At 39.4% G+C, this 23,529-nt stretch overlaps 1 protein-coding gene across 3 annotated transcripts in view; it reads left to right on the top strand.

Annotated features, from left to right (window-relative positions):
• Positions 1–999: 999 nt before the first annotated feature.
• AAS (Pyridoxal phosphate (PLP)-dependent transferases superfamily protein) overlaps positions 1,000–23,529 on the top strand; it is a 59,593-nt gene continuing 37,063 nt past the window's right edge. For 2 of the 3 annotated variants that reach the window (XM_010264176.3, XM_010264175.3), the window contains exons 1-6: positions 1,000–1,241; positions 1,333–1,453; positions 1,734–1,806; positions 1,957–2,187; positions 5,988–6,151; positions 8,875–9,015. In XM_010264176.3, the coding sequence (XP_010262478.1) occupies positions 1,240–1,241; positions 1,333–1,453; positions 1,734–1,806; positions 1,957–2,187; positions 5,988–6,151; positions 8,875–9,015 (732 nt within the window). In that variant the 5' untranslated portion in view covers positions 1,000–1,239. Of the gene's footprint in view, positions 1,242–1,332; positions 1,454–1,733; positions 1,807–1,956; positions 2,188–5,987; positions 6,152–8,874; positions 9,016–23,529 lie in introns of those variants that run through there. The other variant, XM_088901137.1, reaches the window with a different exon arrangement.

Raw genomic sequence — 23,529 nt, 5'->3', positions numbered from 1 at the left:
CTCATTTCCTTTGACATTTTTGTCAACGCCATGACAACATAGGGAGAGAAATGGAGAACTCAAAAGGAGACAGCAATGGAGAACTCATTTCTATTCTTTTGATTTCTCTCTCCCTCCTATCTTCCCGTTGCCGCTGCAACCCTATAGTCACCAACATTTGATTTCCCTCTCCCTCCCTCTCTCTCCCCCCCTATTCCCGCCATTGCCACTGCAACTCTCAATATGGCAGTTAACATGCGTATGTCAAAAGGCTCTCTCTCTCTCTCCCCTGTTTTCCAGCCACGCCGCTACAACTCTCAACAGTAGCAGTGGTTCTTTCCAATTTTATTCATATTTTAATAAATTGTTTTTTATTTTTTATAAAATTATATTTGTATTAATTATTAATTATTTTAGTTTTTATTAATTATTAAATATTTTAATAGTTTTAAGATATTAATTTGATAATTATTAATTTTTTATTGCTTCATGTTCTTTATTACTATTTTCATTATTATTTTAACTCTTAATAATTTATTTTTAATTTATAAATTGATATGTATTTTTCAATTTTATTCATATTTTAATAATTATTTTTTATTTTTTTATATAATTTACTCATATTTTTCAATATTATTTTAATTTAATAAATTACTTTTTATGAAATAATGTAAATTGAACTCAAAATAACCAAATAATCTATTTTAGAGGTAAAATAGTAAAATCAATGAATTCAGATGGTGAAGGTTTGATCCAAGGTTTTTAAAATCGATCTGGACTAAGGTTTGATCGAATGTTTTTAAAACCGGCCCAGAGAATGAACTGGTCAGGAGTCCGGTTCTTGGGTCGAATGGTCCAATCGTTTGAAGTGAACGGTCGGCCTGTTTTGACAAAAAAATTAAAAAAATAAAAAAACGGTCAAAACTGTTGAATGATTCAATCACCCGGGTCAGCAATTTACTGACCAAATCAACGTTTTTATACACATATCCCATTTTGGAAAAAAAACGAAACCGATCACCTGATTAGTTCTTAATTTTTTGAAAACCATGGTTTGATCTAACACTAACAACCTTTTCGTTTAGAGCCTCTAAAAAGTCTAAAAGCAATATATTTTACTTTTTTTTCAACACCAATATCTTAGATTTCAGATTTATCAAAGCTGTGTATGTTGTGTATTTTGACCGCACCCTCCTTCGGTCTTCAGAGTTCAGAATCCAGTCTCATCCTTACATCTTTTCCAATCCAGAAGAGAAGAAAATGTTGTGTTTCTCTTAACAACTCTAATTTTATCATTAAGATGAGAACAATGTTCGTTTATCTATATCATCCTTTTTCTTTCTGGATTTTCAGGGAGGGTGGGATGAAACCAATGGACGCTGAGCAGCTCAGAGAGAATGCTCATAAGATGGTAGATTTCATTGCTGATTACTACAAAAGCATAGAAAGTTTTCCTGTTCTCAGTCAAGTCGAGGTGCTCAAATATATCTTCTTTTGTTCCATATTAGCTTTTCCTTTCCCCCTATTATGCACTTGCTGGTTTACCACTAATTTAGATATTATTAAGCAGACGAAGTTTGCACGGACCAATCAATACTGGAGATAAAATGATATGTTGCTTGCTTGTTGTTAGAACTTAGAAGTTTTTACTCAATGAAAATGGTTTTGAGTTTTTTCTTTTATATTTTAATTATTCAGGTTCATTTTTTTTTTACCTTTTATGTAATGCGGTTGATTATGGGTTTTCTTTGCAGCCTGGGTATCTGCGTAAAATTATACCCGATTCTGCGCCTAACCAGCCTGAATCACTCCAAAATGTTCTTGATGGTGAAGTTGATCAACTGGGTTCTCATTTATTTAAAATTAATTACTCTCTCTCTCTCTCTCTCTCTCTCCCTTCCTTCCTCCTCTTTTAATTGGTTTTGACATTAAACTTTATTTTGTCTTAATGAAAACCACATTTTTCTTTGCAAGCAGATATTCAAGCAAAGATAATACCAGGGGTAACCCATTGGCAAAGTCCGAATTTTTTTGGATATTTTCCTTCTAATAGCAGTATTGCTGGGTTCTTGGGAGAAATGCTCAGTGGTGGTCTTAATATTGTGGGTTTCAGTTGGGTGACTTCTCCTGCTGCGACCGAACTTGAAACCATTGTTCTGGATTGGCTTGCTAAAATGCTGAAGCTACCAGAAGATTTCCTTTCATCTGGTAAGTGTGAAAATGATTATATTTACATAAATTAGATGATTAACCGATGCCAACATATTTTCTTTTGTGAATTCAAAAAATCGCTTAGTGGGATTTTAGCTGTCACTTATAAAGTAGTAGTTTAGACTTGTTTATCCCAAGTACCAGAAAGATATAAGTAGTTTTCCATTTTCAATGATATATTTTATTTCTTAGTTTCTTTTGTTTTATTACCTTCTTTTTACCCTCCACCAAGGTGTTTTTGATCCATAAAGTAGTGGGATTTTAGCTGTCACTTATAAAGTAGTAGTTTAGACTTGTTTATCCCAAGTACCAGAAAGATATAAGTAGTTTTCCATTTTCAATGATATATTTTATTTCTTAGTTTCTTTTGTTTTATTACCTTCTTTTTACCCTCCACCAAGGTGTTTTTGATCCATAACCATATCAAGAACTTTGTTGATAATGAAAACTGAGAGGGAAATCACCTATCCCAGAACAAATATCTAAAAAAAAGAGGAAACATAACAGCTGAAAGGATTTCGATATTTTGCTACCCTATGGGGTATGCACTGGAATACATGTCCATGCTCCAACTAGACTATCTGCTGGAGAGTTTTTTTTTGGATCTCATATCCATCTTAACAAGATGTTTGCTTTAGATGCCAGAGTTCAATCTTTGATACCTAATATGAATGCCAAAGTATACTAACATACAAAGAGGTGGATAAGCTTAAATCTTTACTTCCACTGTGACCACCTCTAAAACCACGACTGACACCTCTAAATGTACCTCTCCCCCTAACACCCCTTCCACCACCATCTTTGGTTGCCACTAAGGTAGACTTCTCTGATGTAATAGAATGATCATTGTGGAATTGGCATGTCCTACGGATACAAGAAAACATCTCTGAAAGGGAAGGAAGATCACTACTTCCCAAAATCTGAGCTCTCATAGGTTCAAACTTTGATCTCAGTCCTGACAGGAATCTTGCAACATCTAAATGTTTCCTCTGAACATGTTATACCTTCAGATCAGGGGAGAGAGGCTGGTAAACATTCAGCTCATTCCGTAAACTTTTCAGAGTAGCATAATACTCCTCTACACTCTTATCACCCTGTTGGAGAGAAAATAATCTTGATACAGCTGATAGATCCTTGTCACATTGTCCTATCCTGAGTATAATTTTCGGGAATGCTCCCAAATTTCCTTGGCAGTATCCAAAAACATGAGATTAACACTAATGTTGTTTTCCATACTATTCCATAAGACAGTCATAACTTGAGCATTTTCCTGCACCCATTCACTGTATACCTCAGACCCACTCTTGGGTTAATCTTTCTTAACATATTTCAACTTCCCTCTAGCAATCAAAGAAACTTCCATAGATTTAGCCCATGGTACATAATTAGTACCATTGAGCTTAATGGTGGTTAGCTGGGTATTCATAAAGTCCGATTGCACTATTACAGAGGGCTTGGAGCTATTACTGGAGGCGGCCATAGGAAAAGTAAAACACCAAACAGCAAGGATTAACAACACTACAGCAACTTTAAGCCCAAATACGGGTACAACAGTACCTTGATACAGTAGTTTGCAGCCCTAGAATCCAACAAACAAAGGCTTGTACACCTTATAGAGTATCAAAAGACTCCACACACCATAGGAAGTGAGTTCCCACACCACAACACACCAAACTAAACACCACACACTGTCACAAAACCACCGAATTCAACACACATACCTGTACTTACATCTAGGGCTGTGGCAAAGAACTTAAGACACCATCACAAACACCTTAAATTGACTAACTCAAGGCACTAAAGCCTCTTTTCCTAAGGGATGACCAGTCCTTTCAAGTCACTTTAGCAACTTGTATTGGAAAGAAGGAACTCTCAACTCCTAGGGTGCAAAACATAGGTGTGAACAGTAACCAGTAAAGGCTTCAAAGTGGGAACAGAGGAGCTTGCATTTCTCATCTCTAGTATGCTGATGACACTCTCATCTTTCTGGATGCTTCAGTGGAACAAGTGTTAAATCTAATAGCCATTTTGGCTAACTTTGAATTGCTCATAGGGTTGAAAGTTAATTTGTCTAAGAGCATGATAGTTGGGGTGGGGGGAGGTAGGAAGGGAGGATTTGGATCAATTTGCTGCGGTGTTTCAATGCCAAACTGGGTAGCTAACTTTCCTTTGTTTGGGCTTGCCGGTGGGGTCTAAAGCCTATGCAACTGGGATTTGGAGATCAGTAATTGAGAGGGTGGAGAGCTGGAAGGAAAAAATACCTGCCTTTGTGGGGCAGAATCACATTGATCAGGAGTGTACTGTCAAGCTTACCGACATATTATCTTTCTCTGTTGAAAGTTCCAGCAAGGGTGGTTGAAAGATGAAACTACAAAGGGATTTTCTGTGCAAAGGGGTAGGGGGTGTCAAGAAATTTCATTTGGTAAGATGGAGAAAGGTTTGTAGGCCAAGTGGAAAGGGTGGTTTGGGGATTAAAAGGGTTAGAATTTTCAATAAGGCTATGTTGGGTAAGTGATGGAGGTTTGGGCTGGAGAGGGAGAAGGAATCACTTTGGAGGAGGGTTATAGTGGGAAAGTATGGGTTGGTGAGGTTTGGGTGGGAATTGAGAGAGGTCTCAAACTCTTATGGAGTGAGTGTTTGGAAAGGCATAACGAGTTCAACAATGATTACAAAGCCTTGGTAAGTTTTAAGGTAGGAGATGGGTCTAGGATAAGATTTTGGGAAGCCGAGTGGTGTGAAGCAGGGAAACTGTGTGAGATGTGTCAGACCATATAGGCTCTCTGATCATCAAGTCAATGTGGATGAATGCTTTGAACTGAGGGGTGAGCAGGTTGTTTGGTGCCCCAAATTTAGAGGACCTTTACTGGACCATGAGATTAAGGATTGCAGTAAGCTATTGGAAAAGCTACAACAGTCTTCGGTTTCAACTCCTAAAAGGGATGGTCTGTGGTGGAAAGAATCCAGAAATGGAATTTTCACTGTGAATTCAAGTCTTTTTATCTGGCATTGGTGAGGAATCATCTGGTCTCAAATTGAGTGGAAAAGGTTGGGGGAATCTTGTGCCTCTCGGAGTGGAAGCTTTTGCTTGGTTGGTTGCACTGGATGGCATTTTAACTACAGATCATTTAAAAAGCAGAGGGTTCAGCTTGGCTAGTTACTGTATTCTATGCTGCTCAGATGAAGAGACAGTACTACACCTGTTCTATACTTGCAAGTTTGCAAAATTTATATGGAATTTCTATTTTCTATTGTTTGGGGTCAGAGTTTATCAGCCAAGATCTACAACAGAAGTTTCTCAGCTTGGCCCAGAATCGGTGGTAGTAGAAAAGCAAAAGTAATTTGGAGCTGCATACCATTTGCTGTTTTTTGGATCATATGGAATGAAACGAACAGAAGAATCTTTGAAGATATATCTAGAAATGCTGAAACCCTTGTGGCTATTGTGGGGAAACTAGTGGTGGACTGGGCCTGGGTGCTGTCAGAGTTTGCTCATATCAGAAAATCAGATCCAGGGGAAAATTTTTGGAATGTTCTTGAATTTCAGTTGTAATGTTTCTCAGTTTTCAGCTTGTTTTGGTTGCGAGGTTTCATCTTGTCACTTCTTGATCTGTAATTTTTCTTTTTAATTAATGAAATTTCTTTTTACTCTTCAAAAAAATAAAAACACATTATGATGAATTTTTTGTTACTAAGGTAGTTGCTATTTATTTTAATATTTACCAGAAGTATGATTTGTTCTCTTCATTAGCAATGTAATTCTATATAAGTAGTTGTCCTGCTTGGAACCAATTTTGCAGGGCAAGGTGGTGGTGTGATTCAGGGTACAGCAAGTGAAGCAGTTCTAGTTGTATTGTTGGCTGCACGGGACAAGGCTTTGAGGATGTTTGGAAGAAACTCCATTGGAAAACTTGTGGTGTATGCATCTGATCAAACACATTCTGCTTTACGGAAAGCCTGCCAGGTATATGAACTTAAGAACTAATATCTTATTATTTCTTTAAGAAACAATAAATAGACATACTAATAAGTCATAAACTTTTGATGGTTCTGCAACAGGAGGTTATGAAGAAATATATACCATATATGTCCTAAAACTAATATCAGACTTTACTTTCTCAGTTGTTCCTCATATTGTTTATCAGTATTAGCATGTTCTTTTTGTATTCAGCAGGCATTTTATCATTTGGTTATAGTTTCTTTCTTTTAGTCCTCTTTTTATTATCAAGTGCAAGATGAATCATTTGTAATCACTAGGGTATATTGTGTTATACATTTGTAATCAACCCAGTTTTTGGCCCTTTCCATTAGGATTTATACTAAATTACAAAAAATACAATATTGCCCTCCATTAATATGAAACATTATTACACAATCATCATATTCCAAGCCTTTTTTAATCAATAAGTGCAACTTTTTATTCCAGCAACAAGATCTTATTTCGTTTGCTTTGCTCACTCATAGAAGCTCCGAGAACCCTTCTATCTGCTAATGTTGTTCATTCATTCATCTTAATAAAAGATATTTTTAAAAGATAATTAAAGTTATAAAAAATCATTCTTTTTTGTAGGGATTAAGAATTTAAGACACTAACATGGACTTGTTTGGCTTGCTTCAAGGGGCTTGGTACAAAGGCATCTCCTAGAATTAGGAATGAGAGATGTTTAAAAACATATTAGTTATTTGAAATAATGCAATTGGGAAAGATATACAGGAATTGAAAGTTTGGCATGCTTGAATATGTTTTATATGTTATTTTTGCATTTTCACTTTAAATGTTTTATATGTTATGTTTATGTATTTTGTTTTGAGCTAATAGGCTTTTTAAAACATTTAGTTTAAAAATTAAAGCTTGCCTTTTTAGTTAATACTATTTTTAATATTTTTTAATTTATTTTAACTTTTTTACATTTTTTTTTGCAATTTTCAATTTTTTAAATTTTGCGCCTTGCTTCAAAAAGGTCTGTGCCTCGCCTTGTACTTTGTGCCTTGGGTACAAAATGCCCTTTGTGCTTTTTTTGTGCCTCACAATTTTAAAACACTAGTATCAGATTGGACTGGATAATACTTTGATTTAATCTCAAAAAGAAACTTTACAACACTAAAATCCTTCCTCTGTTTCTCCATAACTGTAATATCTGAAGTAATGGGTTGATAAATATTAAGTTCTTCACATAGACCCATCATTCAAGTATAGTACTCTTTGAGAGAACCATCTCCCTGCTGTAGAGAAAAAAAGGATTGAAAATTCTGATAAATATGGGTAATATTGTTGCCATCCGAGTATAATCTCTTCACCTTTTCCTGCATCTGCTTGGAAGTATCAAGAAAAAATCAGTGTACTACTTATTTTAGGCTTCATTGAGTTCCACAACCATGTTTTCATTTTAGCCTCTTCTACCCATTCAGAGTAGGTTGAACTCCTGACTTCAGGTTTCTTATCAGTCAAATATTTCAGCTTCCCTTTTGCAGTGAGAAAACCCTAAACTGATTTAGTCCAAATTGCATAATTTGTTCCATTCAACTTTATAGATATTACTTGGATTGCCATGAGATCAGTAGACAGCATAATAGTTGATTTAGATTCCATCTCTTCCTTTCGACAAAGAGAAATCCACACAAAAGAACACTATTAGAATGAGGGTTCTCTAATGTCACTTTAACACACATGAAACCCTTCTCACATTTTTTTCCTTACTCAAATCACATCAGCCCTCTTGGACTGTCCTAATAGAGAGTCTTGCATTACCTGAACATTGACCCTAACATCACTGATGGTCTGAACCATCACAATTTCTCTGAGAAGCACTTAACCTTAATCTGATTCTCAGATCCTTGTAGAATACCAGAACTCAGAAAATAAATCTAACAGGTAGAAAGTGGTACCAGTTGATCACAAACCCTGCTTTGATACGATGTAATAAAATTATAAAACAGAATAGAAAAATAGAAGAAGGTGGGAGAGAAAACAAGAAACAAGGGAAAAGAATGAGAGAAAGAGCTTATGACCAACCATGTAGCAGTATACTCTACAGATTCCTCCCTTCTCTTTAATGTGTTAGTTATAATGAACTCACAGCAGGGGAAGGTGGGTATGACTCTTCATTTCTGAAGCCTAGGAACTGCAGATACCAGAATCCTAGATAAAATGATGGCTGATCTGGATGATGAAATCTTGGATGTCCTAAATTCTGAAAATTTGAAAGGGGGTGATGGCTGATCTGGATGATTCATACTCACACTCCTATTCGAACGGAAGGCACTTCTGTTGCTTTATGTTTTGGCCCTGCCACATGCTATGCTTTTTATTGTCTCTTTTTCCTTGTGTCTTCTTTATTTTTTTTATGATAGTTAATGAAATTGTATTTATCTACCAAAGTATTTATATCATGTAAAAACCAATACAGCTAATTTTCTCAAAGTTAGATTAGTGGAAGACTTATATATAGGCTTTTAATACATAAATCCGATTTAGAATTGCAAACAAGAATCAAGTTCTAGAAGTGTTTTCTGTCATATAGATGCACTGAGCATGTAGTATCTTAGTATCATAGATTAAAATAGCATCCATGGGATTTTCTTTTCCTTACTGATTAAAACATGTTGTTTGAATTGTGGCATGAAAGGATGCTGACAGATTCTTCAAATACTGTTACTATTGATGGTTGTTTTATGTACGAGTGTCAGATTGGTGGTATTCACGCAGAGAACTGTAGACTGCTGAAAACTGACTCTTCTACAAATTATGCTCTTTCTCCTGAAGTGTTAACTGAAGCAATCTCTCAGGACACTGCATCTGGTCTAGTTCCCTTTTTTCTTTGTGCTACAGTAAGAAAAAAGAGTTGATTTTAGTTTATTTTTAATTATTTGTCTTTGTTCTTTTCATGATTTCCCATTCAATTAGTGTCTTTTAGAGTTCACACTCAGAATTTATTTCTTCTATTTTCTCATATAAATAAAATATGATGCTTATATTGCTTGCAGGTTTGGTGATTTTCATTGTCCTATCCAGTTTATCATGAATTGATGTGGGATGGGAAGGAGAAAGGTCCTATTAAGTTCTAACCCTCTAAGTGGTGAGTAAAGAAAGAATATGGATCTGATATAGGGGAAAGAAAGGAGAAATAAAAGGGTTTTAGATCTGAAATGTAGAATAAAATAGAAAAGAGAAAGAAGAAAAGGTTGCACCTTTAGAAGAAAAACAGAGAAAAAAGGAAGTGATACTTGGAGCAACCTTAGATAATCACAATTCACTATAACATAATTTTATTCATCAAATCAACTCTAAAATCTGAGTTACATGGACTATCTATAAACTCAACATAGGGGTTTGGTGCGCCCGGGATGCGTCGTCAAACACCCGGGGCACCAGTTTAATAATTTATTTTTTTCCAATCCTCAAAACTAAATAAAGAACGTAGTTTAGTGGTGAGGAAGGGGTCGAATCCATAGGGAAGCAAGGTTAAAAATTATTATTTTGTTCCGAACAAATAAGAAAAAGAAAACAGATTTGGGATTTGCAGAAAATAAGAAAATAAAATTTATTAAAGCTGAAACTAAATATTCAGAATTGAAAAAGACAAGAAATAAAATTCAGAAATTAAATAAAACTGAAATTAACAAGAAAATAAATAAAAATATGATGAAATTCGGATCCAGTGGCGGTAACTTTTTGGGAAGACAAATTGCAAGCCGTTCCTCCTCCGCTCAGCCCTCGAACCCCTCGAGACACCTTAGCCTTGAACTGGGCAAATTCAGATCTGCAAAAGACAAAGAAAAATAGAAATTAAATCAAACCAAAATCGAAAATTGCAGAAATTAAATTGCTAGAAAAATTAAATAACAAAAAAGAAAGAAAATAAAACAAAATAAAAATGGTGGATCAGCTCTAGTGGCGGCAGTTGCAGGTTGGATGAACTGCTTGCAGGAACCCCTCCTGACAAGAACTGGGCGTCCTCCTTCCTGTAACCCTTGAACCCCTCAAGAAGCCTTGGCCTTGTGAACTGGGCTCATCAACCCCTTCTCAAGGGCCCCTGGGGTCCTTTTTATAGAGAAGGGTGGACAAAACTGGGATTAGAGAGAAAGAGAGGGGCGGCTAGTGGGTTTATGCAGAAAATGGGCACCCCTAGGGTTTAGGAATGGAGGGTTAGGATTACACTAGAGGGGTCCTACAGCTAGAGTGAACAGGAGAGAGCGCCTATAAGTATGGAAGGCTGGGATTTAAGCTCCTAGGATTGGATGGTGGAGATTTGGGCGCCTAGGGCTGAAAGGTGGAGATTAAAAGGAGTGGGTGGCGCCCTAGGGTGAGTGGCTAAGATAGAGAGTGAAGATGTAAGGGTATGAGAGGTTGCTAAGGCTAGGATGGTTGAGATTAGATGTTAGGGAGGAGTGGAAGGTGAAGATTTAGCAGTTAGGGGTGGATAGGGTTTGTTAGAGGTGAAAAGAATGAGTGGGGAGGCGCCCTAGGGTTTGCTAAGGAGAGGGGAGTATGCTAATACAGTAGGAGGGGCGCCTTTCTGGGTTTAGCAGATAGGAGGCACCTTCCTGTGCTTAGTTTTTCACAGAAACACCCCCTCTCTCAGCTGAAATTCTCACTAACTTCCCAAGATTTGCAGAAAACTCTGTAAATTTCCCAGTTTTTACCCAGAATTTGCACAGGGACCTTCAGAGGTCACAACATTGAATTTAACCGGAAAAGGGTACAGATTAGTTAGTCTAAGGTCTAAAATACCCCTAAAATGATGCCCTTAAGGCATCAAAATACAGAGTTATCAGGTTAGTGCTTGGTCAATGGTAAAATTTCTAGTTGACGAGCATGAGAATGGGGGTTGAAGTCTCAGAGTTGTTGCTTTTTGCAAAAAATGCAGAAGGTTAGGTCTGTATCCAGTCCATGCCTTTGAAAACCACAAATAGCTGAGACCAACATTGGGTAATAACCTTTATCAACATAAGGACTCAGAGCTCCCTTTACGGCCTTCAATTTCAACAAGAAATTGACTAAGCAACTTCTAATTGCTTTAAATGTAAGACAAACACATTAATAATTCAAAAAGGTAGTCAACTATGGACTTAAAACTCATGAGGTAACTCTATCACCCACTACTAATTCTACTGGAACATGGTGGCTCAAGCAGTTTTGTGGGGCGTTTGGGAAGAATGAAACAATCACATTTTTAACAATAGTAGAAGATCAAGACTGTAATCAGTCTTGAATCCTAATAGGTTTTAGGTTTACAAAGTAGAAGAAAAGTGAGAGAAAGAAGAAAGATTAGAAGAGAAACAGGCGAACACAAGTGGTTGAAAGGAGGAACAGATTCTAACAGATCTGCCGCCGCCACTTTCTTATTATTTATAGGTTATGTTTAGTGCACAATGGAAAGGACACATCTGCCCGTAGTACTTACATAATAAATAAAGTAAATAAAAGCTGAAATAAATATCAACTGACTCAAACTGACACTACTATAACTGAAACAAATAACTACACATGCTGTCCTACAAACACAGTGGGGACCACTGCAGTGGGGCCCACATCAGTGTTCTCTACACTCCCCCTCAAGTTGGGAGTAGATATCTATCATTCCCAACTTGGATATGTCTGTCTCTAACTTCTTCCTTGGTACAGCCTTGGTGAGGATATCCGCGAGCTGCATATTAGATGTGATGTACGGAAGACACACTTCTTGTGATGTGACCCTTTCTCGCACAAAATGTCGATCAACTTCGATATGTTTAGTTTTGTCATGCTGCACTGGGTTGTGGGCTATATTAATAACTGCCTGATTATCACAATACAACATTAAGGGCTTTTCATAGTCAATACCCAACTCTTCAAGTAGTGACCTCAGCCATAAGATTTCAGCTACTCCATTAGCCATTGACCTGTATTCCGCTTCAGCACTGGAGCGGGAAACAACACTCTGCTTCTTACTCCTCCAAGAGACAAGGTTACCTCCCATAAGGGCACAATATCCAGAGGTAGACCTTCTGTCATCAACACTCCCAGCCCAATCGGCATCTGTATAGACTTCCACCCTCATGTGATTATTGTTCTTGAGCAGTAGACCTCTACCCGGGCATCTCTTCAAGTATGCTAATATTCTCTCTGCCGCAAGAAGATGAGAAGTTCTAGGGGAGTGCATGTACTGGCTAACAACACTAACTGCATAGCTGATATCCGGCCGAGTGAGGCAGAGATATAGGAGCTTTCCAACCAACTGTTGGAACATAACTTTGTCTTCAAGAGGCTCCCCGCCCTCTGCACTAATCTTGTGATTTTGTTCGATGGGTGTATCAGCCGGCTTAACCCCCAACTTTCCAGTTTCCGCCAACAGATCTAGAACATATTTTCTCTGAGAGATAAAAATCCCCTGCTTGGATCTAGCAACCTCAATACCCAAAAAGTACCGTAGTGCACCAAGATCTTTCACCTGAAACTCTTGATGAAGGAGCTGTTTGAGGGATTCAATCTCATGATTGTCATTTCCTGTCACCACAATATCATCAACATATACTACAAGTAGTGTCAGAGAGGACTCCACCCTCTTGATGAATAGTGTATGATCTGACTGGGCCTGTACATAACCAAACTTTCCAAGGGCTAATATGAACCTATCAAACCAGGCTCTAGGTGACTGCTTCAAACCATACAATGCCTTGTTTAGTCGGCAAACCTTCTTACCTGTCTCTGTATCATAGAATCTAGGAGGCAATTGCATATAAACCTCTTCCTGTAAGTCTCCATTCAGAAAGGCATTTTTAACATCCATCTGAAACAGGGGCCAAGAATGATTTGCTACAAGGGATAACAGAACTCGGATGGTGGTCATCTTGGCTACTGGGGCAAAGGTCTCCAAGTAGTCTATACCATAAGTCTGAGTGAACCCCTTTGCAACCAGCCGGGCTTTGTACCTTTCAATAGAGCCATCAGCATTATGCTTCACAGTGAACACCCATCTGCATCCCACCGGTTTCTTTCCTTTTGGTGGGTCAATCAGTGCCCAAGTATTATTCTTCAACAGGGCATCCATTTCGACTTGCATTGCATCTTTCCATTCTGGAACTGATAAGGCTTCTTGCATTGTTCTTGGAATAGGGACATCGGCAATGGAAGTGAGATAGGACTGGTAAGATGGAGACAGACGATCATAGGATAAGAACTGTGAGATGCTATGAGCTGTAGAAGTGGTGCAATGTCGTTTCCCTTTGTGAATGGCAATAGGGAGATCAAGGTCATCCACAAGAGAGGAAGTGGCAACAGTGAGAGGTATCTCAGTAGGCTCTGGATCTGGAGCCGCAGAAGGAACTAGAGCTGGTCGGGACTGCCGGTGACTGGGATCAACTTGCCTGCATCACCTGTGATAGACTCTCAACTCTGCCTCCCTCTGACCACCCTCACCATTACAGCCTTCATCATCCAGTGGAATAGGTAAAGGAACAACCCCACTCAAAACAGCCCCACTACTACTAGCCCCACTCAAAACAGCCCCACTTCCACTCTCACTGCTCTCCCTCTGAGGAAAGAAACTCAAAACAGCCCCACTCTCACTACTCTCCCCCTGAGGAGAAACCCTAGGATAATAGGGTGTCTCCTCAAAGAAGGTGACATCCATGGAAACAAACCGTTTCCCTGAAACCGGATCATAGTAGCAATAACCCTTTTGAGTTTGTGCATAACCAAGGAAAATGCATTTGGAGGCCTTAGGTTCAAACTTGGAATGAGGAGGCCCGAGAAGCTGGACGAAACAGGTACAGCCAAAGGTTTTAAGGGGAACAATGAACAACTCATCGTCTGGGTATAGAAGGGAAAAGGGGGTTCTCATATCAAGAACCCGGGAAGGAACTCGATTAATGAGATAAACTGCCGTGAGGATAGCATCACCCTAGAAGCGAATAGGTACATTGGAGGTAAACATAATGCTTCTAGCCACCTCCAAGATATGCCTATTCTTCCTTTCAGCAACGCCGTTCTGCTATGGTGTATAAGGGCAAGTGCTCTGGTGAATAACTCTGTGGCTAAGAAGGTAGGAGGTCAATGGCTGAGCAAAGTATTCCTTTGCATTATCAGTCTAAGGACTTTGATTTTGGTCCCAAATTGAGTGAGAACCATCTGATGGAAGTTTTGGGTCAGAACAGGAACCTCATCCCGAGAATGCATAAGATAGACCCAAGAAAAACGGGTATGGTCATCAACAAACAATAGAAAATATCTGTACCCACCCATCGAAGAGATATGATATGGCCCCCAAACATCAGTATGCACAATATCAAAAGAGGAATTACTCCTTTTATTACTTAAAGAATAAGAGGTTCTACAATGTTTGGCAAACTCACAACTCTCACACCTCAACTTTGATAACTCAACAGACTCAAATAAAGCAGGAAACAAACTTTTCAAAGACTTAAAAGACAAATGACCTAATCGGAACTCACTGATTGGGAAACAAAAGACTTCTTATCCACTGACTCCTCCCGACGAGAACTCTCTCCAAGCAGATAGATCCCGTTCGTCTCACGGCCAGTCCTAATCACCTTCCTCGTCTCCAAATCCTGAAAAACACATCGGTCAGGGAAAAAGGTTACTGAACAGTTCATGTGTTTGGTAATACTACTAACTGAAAGCAGGTTAGTATCAAGCTTAGGAACATGAAAGACAGAAGATAAAGAGATAGTATCCGATAGCTTGATGTCCCCCTTGCCCGAAATGGGAACAAGAGAGCCATCAGCAATGGACACTCTATCTCGGCCAGAGGACAAGTGATAAGAAGTGAACAAAGATGGCAAGCTAGTCATATGGTCAGATGCACCTGAATCTATTACCCAGCAGTGGTCAGTATTACCTGGAGCTGAAGCATGATAAGCTGAGGCTCGAGTACCTGAATGTGCAAATGTAGATGTGGCAGGAGCTGATGGTGACTGAGATGGCTGAGCTGAACTCCCAACTTCCTTTTCCAACTGTATGAGGGCAGCCCGAATAGCAGCTAAAGTCTCTAGGGATGTGCCTGATGAGGATGCTGAATCAGTGTTCACGGCCACATGAGCATTACCCTTCTTATTTCTTAGTTTTGCTGGGACCAAGTGAGGATGTAGCTTCCAACAAGTATCTTTTGTGTGCTTCGGTTTCTTGCAATGTTCACATACCAGATCCCGTTTATCTTCCTTCTTCCGGTCCCTTTCTGAGTCACCCCTTGGCTTAGGTTTAATAGCTGTCAAGGCTGGGAAAGAGGGCTGAGGCTGCATCATGACTTTCCTCCTGGTCTCTTCACTATGCACCAGGGAGTATGCTTGAGAAAGGGTCACATTATCTCTTGTCAATATCTGTTGTCGCACAATGTCATAATCTGAATTCAAACCAGCCAGAAACTCAAATACCCTATTCGTCTCGACTTGCTTTCTATGAGTCTGTGCATCTTTGGGACTCTCCCACTCAAGGGTCTCTAGATGGTCAATCTCATGCCACAAGGATTTCAAGGTAGAGAAGTAGACAGAAACTGGCTTCTCTCCTTGTCTAAGGCTGTTCACCTCACACTTCAGTTCATAGGCTCTGGCAACATTAAGGGGTTGGGAATTGGTTTCTTTCACAACATCCCATATCTCTTTGGCTGTCTTTGCCCACAAGAAATTTCGGCTGATATGTGGCTGCATAGAATTACACAGCCATGCCATAACCAAATAGTTCTCTTGAACCCACTTGGTGTATGTTGGGTCCTCCTTGGAAGGTTCTTTCACATCTCCCAAGAGGTAACCCAGTTTTCCCCTTCCTCCAATAGCCATCATGGCTGATTGAGCCCACTCCAAGTAATTTGACCCATCAAATCTCATAGTTGTAATCTGAAACCCGGTTTCAGATACACCACCAAAACTGTTGTTTCTAAAACTACTTTCTCCCTGACCCTTAAACTCCATCTTTGATCAAGAATCAATGGCTACAAACTGTTAGAGCCACTATACCAGAAAACAGAGTAAAACAAGAAGGTTTGAAATCTGATATGAAACCAACACAAAACTGATCTGAAATCTAATCTGATCCGAAATCTGATATGAAAACAACCCAAATCTGATCCGAAATCAATCGCCTATCACAATATATGCAAGAAATCAACTCAAAACTGATCTGAAATCAATCGGCATGCACAGTACCGGGCAGCCTGTCAATCTGAGATGCTATTTTCTGAAATCACTACTGTGGGGCCCACTGCTGCGAGAGCAAAATTAGGGTTTCAACTGTAGGTCTGAAATAAGTGCGCAGCTGCACTCTCCAAGCAGTCCGCACAAGTGGGACTTGTCGTAGGGCAATATGAAACCCTAAAACTAATCACCTCTGAGAGGGGGGGGTGGGTTTGGCCCAACAGTCAAACCCTAGAAACAAACCTAAACACAGTTCGGCAAGTCAAACCCTAGAAACAAACTTGAACACAGTTCGGCCCCTCCTTCTAGACAGGTCCAACCTATCTCGACTGATTGCAGTCTCTGAAACTCAATAAAAAAAACTTACTTATGTACTTCGGTTTACTGTCTTCTAGGGTTACCTGAACCCTAACCTTCATTGCTTCTTCCTGATTACCAATTCTCTGCAAGCCGCGGCAAGTCTTCAGCTACTGCGAACCTCTCCTGGTAATCTCCAAGATTCAGCCACCTAATACTTCTTCAAAGCTTCCAGCCCTAGCTAGTCCTCATGTGGTCGGCTGGACTAGACACACATGAGAAGCCCTAGATAGGCTCTGATACCAAGTAGAAGATCAAGACTGTAATCAGTCTTGAATCCTAATAGGTTTTAGGTTTACAAAATAGAAGAAAAGTGAGAGAAAGAAGAAAGATTAGAAGAGAAACAGGAGAACACAAGTGGTTGAAAGGAGGAACAGATTCTAACAGATCTGCCGCCGCCACTTTCTTATTATTTATAGGTTATGTTTAGTACACAATGGAAAGGACACATCTGCCCGTAGTACTTACATAATAAATAAAGTAAATAAAAGCTGAAATAAATAACAACTGAATTAACAAACTGACTCAAACTGACACTACTATAACTGAAACAAATAACTACACATGCTGTCCTACGAACACAGTGGGGACCACTGCAGTGGGGCCCACATCAGTGTTCTCTACAACAATAAAGCTAGATCCATGGAAGACCTAAATTCTCATATGTCTCACTTATGCAATTTGTGGGTGCTGAATTCAGAGATGTACAAAGATTTCACTCTAAACATGCTTCAGCAGAATTTAGTGGAACTTTTGTTCTCTTCACCTAGTTCTGTAAGAACTACTAGCCTCCCCCAATCAAAAGAAGAGGAGCAGGTGACTTTGTACTTTGATGGAAGTGCACTAGGGAACCCGGGTTTAGCTGGTTTTGGTGGAATGTTTAAGAGGAGGGATGGTAGTCCTTTTGCGTTTCTTTAGTGGACCAATAGGTACTGAAGATTCTACAATGGCTGAGACTCTAGTAGTGCTAAATGGCCTCCGTATCACAAGGTCTAGTTTTGACCAACCTGGTGGTCAAAGGCGACTCTAGCAACATGATAAAGTGGCTTGTGGAGAAAGAAGGCGGACCTTGGAGACTGGCTCACTACCTAGATGAGGCTAGAGATCTGTTATACTCCTTGAGTGTAACCTTAATCTGGATTCCTAGGGTTATAAACTCTGTAGCAGATAGTTTAGCCAAGTCTGGTGCACACAGTGAAAACCTTTATAGTGATAGTATTATGCCTTTGTATCCTGTGTGAGGCTAGCCTTTTGTACATCATCTCAATGGGTGGTTCTCATAGTTGTGAAGATTTGGAAATCTTAGGCTTCAAGATTAGGAGATCTTGAAGTAGAAGCCAAAATTGGTTAGGGAGCAATGCAGATTGGAGTGGACACTAAATGAATGATGGGGGGGGGGGGTTGGAAGAAACATTGGGGGGTAGAGGAGCTGGAGACTCCAGAAGAGGATTTGATGTCCCTAGTTGTCCATGAAGATCCTATGTTGGAACATGAGGGGACTAAGAGCCCTAGAGAAGTGGAGTGTTGTATTCATCGTTGGTCCCCTGACATTGTGGTTTTACAAGAAACAAATGAGGTGTAGTGTGACTAGACCTGTTCATGGGTTGGGTAGCCCAACAGGCTGACCCGTTCTATGTTGGGCTTGGACAAACTTTTAAGCCCATGGACTCGAGCTTGGGCTTTCCTAAATAAGTATGGGAGATGTTCCCAATACACAGTGGGATGTACCTGTGAGGTCGGTGTGAGGAGCAGATCCAGTCTCAACTTGATAATAGTATATGAGATGTGAATTGGTCCTCTAAAACTGATATAAACTTGGTAAAAATTAGAGAGAAAAGAAGAAGAAAAATAGAGAACAACACAAAGGAAGAAGATGGAGAAAAGAAGAGGAAGAAGAAGAAGAGTTCGAATAATCTCTTACATCCCTTCACTAATTACAAGTATGCCCTTAAGTGGGCGGCCAGCTAGACAGTAACATAAAGAGAACTTAAAAAGAAATAACAGGCCCATAAAGATAGGCCCATTAATTGACAAATAAATTAATAACATACTACAAGAAAAGATATTAGGGACCATTCGGCCTAGTATCTCTACACTCCTCCTCAAGTTAAGCATAGATGTGAATCATGCCCAGCTTGCTTATATAGTGTGTCAGCTTCCCTCTTGGAACTCCCTTGGTCAAAACATCAGCCAATTGTTCTTCTGAGGTGATAAATGGAAAGCAAACTTCTCCTGAGGAAACTCATTCCCGTATAAAATGTCTATCAACCTCAATGTGCTTAGTTCTGTCGTGTTGAACATGATTATGTGCAATATTGATAGCTGCCTGGTTGTCACAGTAGAGCATCATTGACTTCTCATAGTCAACCCCCAATTCTTCTAAAAGTGATCGTAGCTATAGTAATTCTGACACACCATGTGCCATTGCCCTGTATTCTGCTTCAGCAGAGGATTTGGCAACTAAAGATTGTTTCTTACTCCTCCATGAAACAATGTTCCCTGCCACCAAAGCACAATAACCCGAGGTGGATTTCCTATCATCAATACATCCTGCCCAATCAACATCAGTGTATGCTTCCAGCTTCATGTGTCCATGTTTGGCAAATAGAATGCCTTTCCCTGGAGTACCTTTCAAATAACACAAAACTCTTTTTGTAGCAGCTAAATGAGTATCTTTGGGAGAATGCATAAATTGACTAATAACACTCACTGCATAGGAAATGTCCGACCGAGTCATGTAGAGATATAACAACTTCCCAAGCAGTCTTTGAAACACTCCCCTATCAAATAAAAGTTCACCATCTGTAGTAGAAAGCTTATGATTGGGATCAATAGGAGTGGAGGTTGGTTTAGCACCAAGGTCAAGGACATACTTGCACTGAGAAATGAAGATACCATCCTTAGATCTAGAAACTTCAATGCCCAAAAAATACCGGAGATCTCCTAAATCGTTGATTTCAAATTCAGAGTTAAGAAACCTTTTGATATTACTGACCTCTTGGGTGTCATTATCCCTGACCACAATATCATCAATATAAAACTATCAGAAAGGTCACTAGGGAGCCACTTTTTTTCAAGAACAAGGTATGGTCAGATTGAGTTTGTGTGTAACCAAATGAGACAAGCAGCCCTGAATCTCTCAAACCAAGCCCGAGGAGACTGTTTGAGACCATAAATGGATTTCTGCAGTTTACACACCTTCCCTTACATTTCCTTTCCATACACTCCTGGAGGCAAAGACATATAGACCTCTTCATGTAGATCTCCATTCAGGAAGGCATTTTTAACATGGGAAGAAACAAAAGCAAGAAAAGAGTAGTAGGTAGGGGATAGAAAGCTATAGGGAAGGTGTTTAGAGATACAATGGGCTGTACACTTCCGCTTGCCCTTGCGAAGAGCAATAGGAAGATCAAGGTTTGGGAAAGAAGTAGATGGGTAAGAGGAAGGCTGACCTGTTACCTCAGTAATGATGGGAGGAGCAAGAGGCTCTTCTGTAAGAGTGGAAACAACTTGCCCATGTCTAAATTTGTGTCTTTGGTACCACCTTTGGAGAACAGGATGAGGAGAAATTACAAGAGGATGAGGTGAAGGAGGAGCAGGAATACTGGAGGTAGGCCTAGTGGGAGAAGTGGACACCTCATCAGATGACTCAAAAGGAATAGGAAGAGGAACTGTTAGAGACATAGCAAAGGGTTCCTTAGATTGCTCACCCTTAGGAGGAATACTAAAGAAAGGAGTAGACTCAACAAATGTGACATCCCGAGATACAAAGCGGGTGCCACTAACCAGATCAAAACAACAATATCCCTTCTGTGTTGAGGCATATCCCAGAAAAACATATTTACGAGCCTTAGGTTCAAATTTGTGCCTTTGATGGCTATGAACATGTACATAGCAGGTGCACCCAAAAATACGGAGAGGAAGAGAGAAGAGATCCTCATTCGGAAAGAGAAAGATAAAGGGGGTTTTGAAGCCAAGAACCTGGGAAGGCATACGGTTAATAAAAAAGATAGCAGTAATGACAACATCTCCTTAAAATTTTATAGGAACATGGGATGCAAAAAGGAGGGATCTGGCAACTTCAACCACATGCCAGTTCTTCCTTTCTACCACTCCATTCTGTTGTGGAGTGTAGGAACAAGAACTTTTATGAATAACCCCAAAAGTTTCAAGATAGGCTGAGAGGGTTTTCTCAAAATACTCAGCATTATCAGAACGGAATATTTTGATCCGGGTGTTAAACTGGGTAATAATAAGTTCATGAAAATTTTGCACATAGTTAGTACTTCATCTCGGGATTTCATGAGATAAATCCAAGTAATGAGAATAATCATCAATAGAAAGGATAAAGTACCTGTAAGCCCCCATAGTAGGCAAATGATGTGGCCCCCACACATCGGAGTGAACTATATGAAAAGGAGAAATGGATCTTTTATTGCTTATTGAATAAGATTGTATACAATGCTTTGCTAGTTCACACGACTCACAGTGAAGACTTCAAGAAGACACTCCCTTAAACATATTTGGAAACAATTGACTCAAAATAGAAAAAGAAAAATGACCAAACCGAAAATGACATAGCATGACTTTGTCAACAAACTCTGACAACTGACTCCAAGGCAACTCCATGAGGTGGTCCAAGAATCCTATCGGGTGTGTCCAGCAAGTATATTCCATTCGCCTCATGGCCACTCCCAATCATCCTCTGTGATTGCAGGTCCCAAAATACATAATGAGTGGGAAAGAAGGTTATGCTACAGTTCATGGATTTAGTTAAGCTGCTAACAAATAAAAGATTTGTATTAAGTTTAGGGACATGAAGAACAAAGGATAAATAAAGGGTGTTAGAGGTCTTGATATCCCCTTTGCCAGAAATGGGAGCAAGAGACCCCTCAACAAGAGATATTTTCTCTTTATCGGAGAGAAGGTGGTATGAACAAAAAAGATTAGACAAGCTGGTCATATGGTCTGATGCACCAAAATCAATGATTCAAGGGATTTTATGATTACTTGAAATTGAAGCATGGTTTGCAGAAGTACGAATACCTGAGTGAGCAAATGCTGATGTGTTGCTTGAAGAGTGATATGTAGAGACAGTGCCTTCCAAGTGATTTAACAACCTTCCATACTTTTCAAAATCTGCCTTCATTGCTGCCAACTGTTCCATGATTGACTTCTCTTCACTTTCCTTACTTTCTCCTTCGGGTACTGTGGCAACATTAGCTATCTTAGGCTTTCTTGTCTGATTGGTCTTCTTAAAACTATTGTTATTCTTAAACCTATCAGGTAGAAGATCAGGATGAAGCTTCCAGCAAGTGTCCTTAGTATGCCTTGGTTTCTTGCAATATTCACATACCAGCTCCTTCTTAGTTGGACCCTTCAGCTTTATTCCAGCATGTGCAAAGTGCTCTATAGGTGGACTCTGTAATTGAACTTGCCGCCTACTCTCTTCACTGCTTACCATAGCATATGCCTAGGCAAGAGTTACCTCTTCTTTGGCTAGAATATTCTGCCTAATGATGTCAAACTCAGGGTTGAGTCCTATAAGAAATTCAAAGACCCTATTTCGTTCCACCAACTTTCTAAAAGTTTCTGCATCCTTCTTACTCTCCCATATAACTGTTTCCATAACATCAATTTCCTACCATAAGGATTTCAAAATAGAATAGTAGATTGCCACACTCTTCTCCCCTTATCTTAGGTTCTTCACATCATTTTTCAGCTTGTAGGCTCTTGCCACATTCAACTTCTGTGAATAGGTTTCAGTAACACTGCCCCAGAGATAATGCTGACTTATATGAGGCTGCATAGATTTGACCAACCATCCTATGACTGTATAGTTCTCCTACATCCATTTCTCAAATTCAGGGTATGTCTCTTTAGGTTTCACTTTACTACCTGTGAGATACCCTAATTTTCCTCTACTATAGACATAAATCCTTATGCCCAAGCAAGATAATTGGTTCCATCTAACTTAATTATGGTCACACCAGTCAAAATGGAATCTACCGAGCCAAGCCCAGAAACTGGCACCTGCTTGAACTCACTTCCGTATTGCTCCATTAATCAAACGAAAATAAAAAAATCAGAAATTTGGTCTTTATAAACTTACTTGAAGTCAAAACAGTACCCAGATGCTTGAAAACTAGGGTTTCACAACGCCCGACTGTCGGGGAGAAAGAGAGAAGATGAGGCCGCTCTTACCAGAGCTTTCCAATCTCTTCCAAAACTGAACCGCCCTCTTTTAGAAGTCAAAAGACACCTTCCAAGCACAGAGCACCACACCCAAGGCTTCTCCTTTACTTGTAACTTCGAAACTCTCTAATCGGCTAGGGTTTTGGGTAGAAACAGTACAACATCACTTCTTGGCAATTTTTGATCAGATTTCAACTCTCCAAACCCTCTACCAACTAGGCAAAAGGTCCTCTGAACTATAGAGAACCTATCTCTCCATACACTCTTAATCGAAGGGTGTATGGGAAAAGAGAAGGAAATAAGGAAGAAAGAAACCTGCTCTGATACCAAGATTTGAATCAGTCCTCTAAAACTGATATGAACTTGGTAAAAATTAGAGAGAAAAGAAGAGAAAAAAAAAATAGAGAACAACACAAAGGAAGAATATGGAGAAAAGAAGAGGAAGAAGAAGAAGAGTTCGAATAATCTCTTCCCTCCCTACACTAATCCTTTTGTTAAACTTCAATCATTAGGCTAATTACAAGTATGCCCTTAAGTGGGCGGCCAGCTAGGCAGTAACATAAAGCGAACTTAAAAAGAAATAATAGGGCCCATAAAGATAGGCCCATTAACTAACAAATAAATAAATAACATACTACAAGAAAAGATACTAGGGCCTATTCG

This window comes from Nelumbo nucifera, chromosome 3, assembly GCF_055504915.1.
Source record: "Nelumbo nucifera cultivar China Antique chromosome 3, China Antique-T2T, whole genome shotgun sequence".
NCBI lineage: Eukaryota > Viridiplantae > Streptophyta > Magnoliopsida > Proteales > Nelumbonaceae > Nelumbo > Nelumbo nucifera.
Note: the sequence above shows the minus strand (reverse complement) of the source record. Positions and strands in the feature narration are given on the sequence as shown.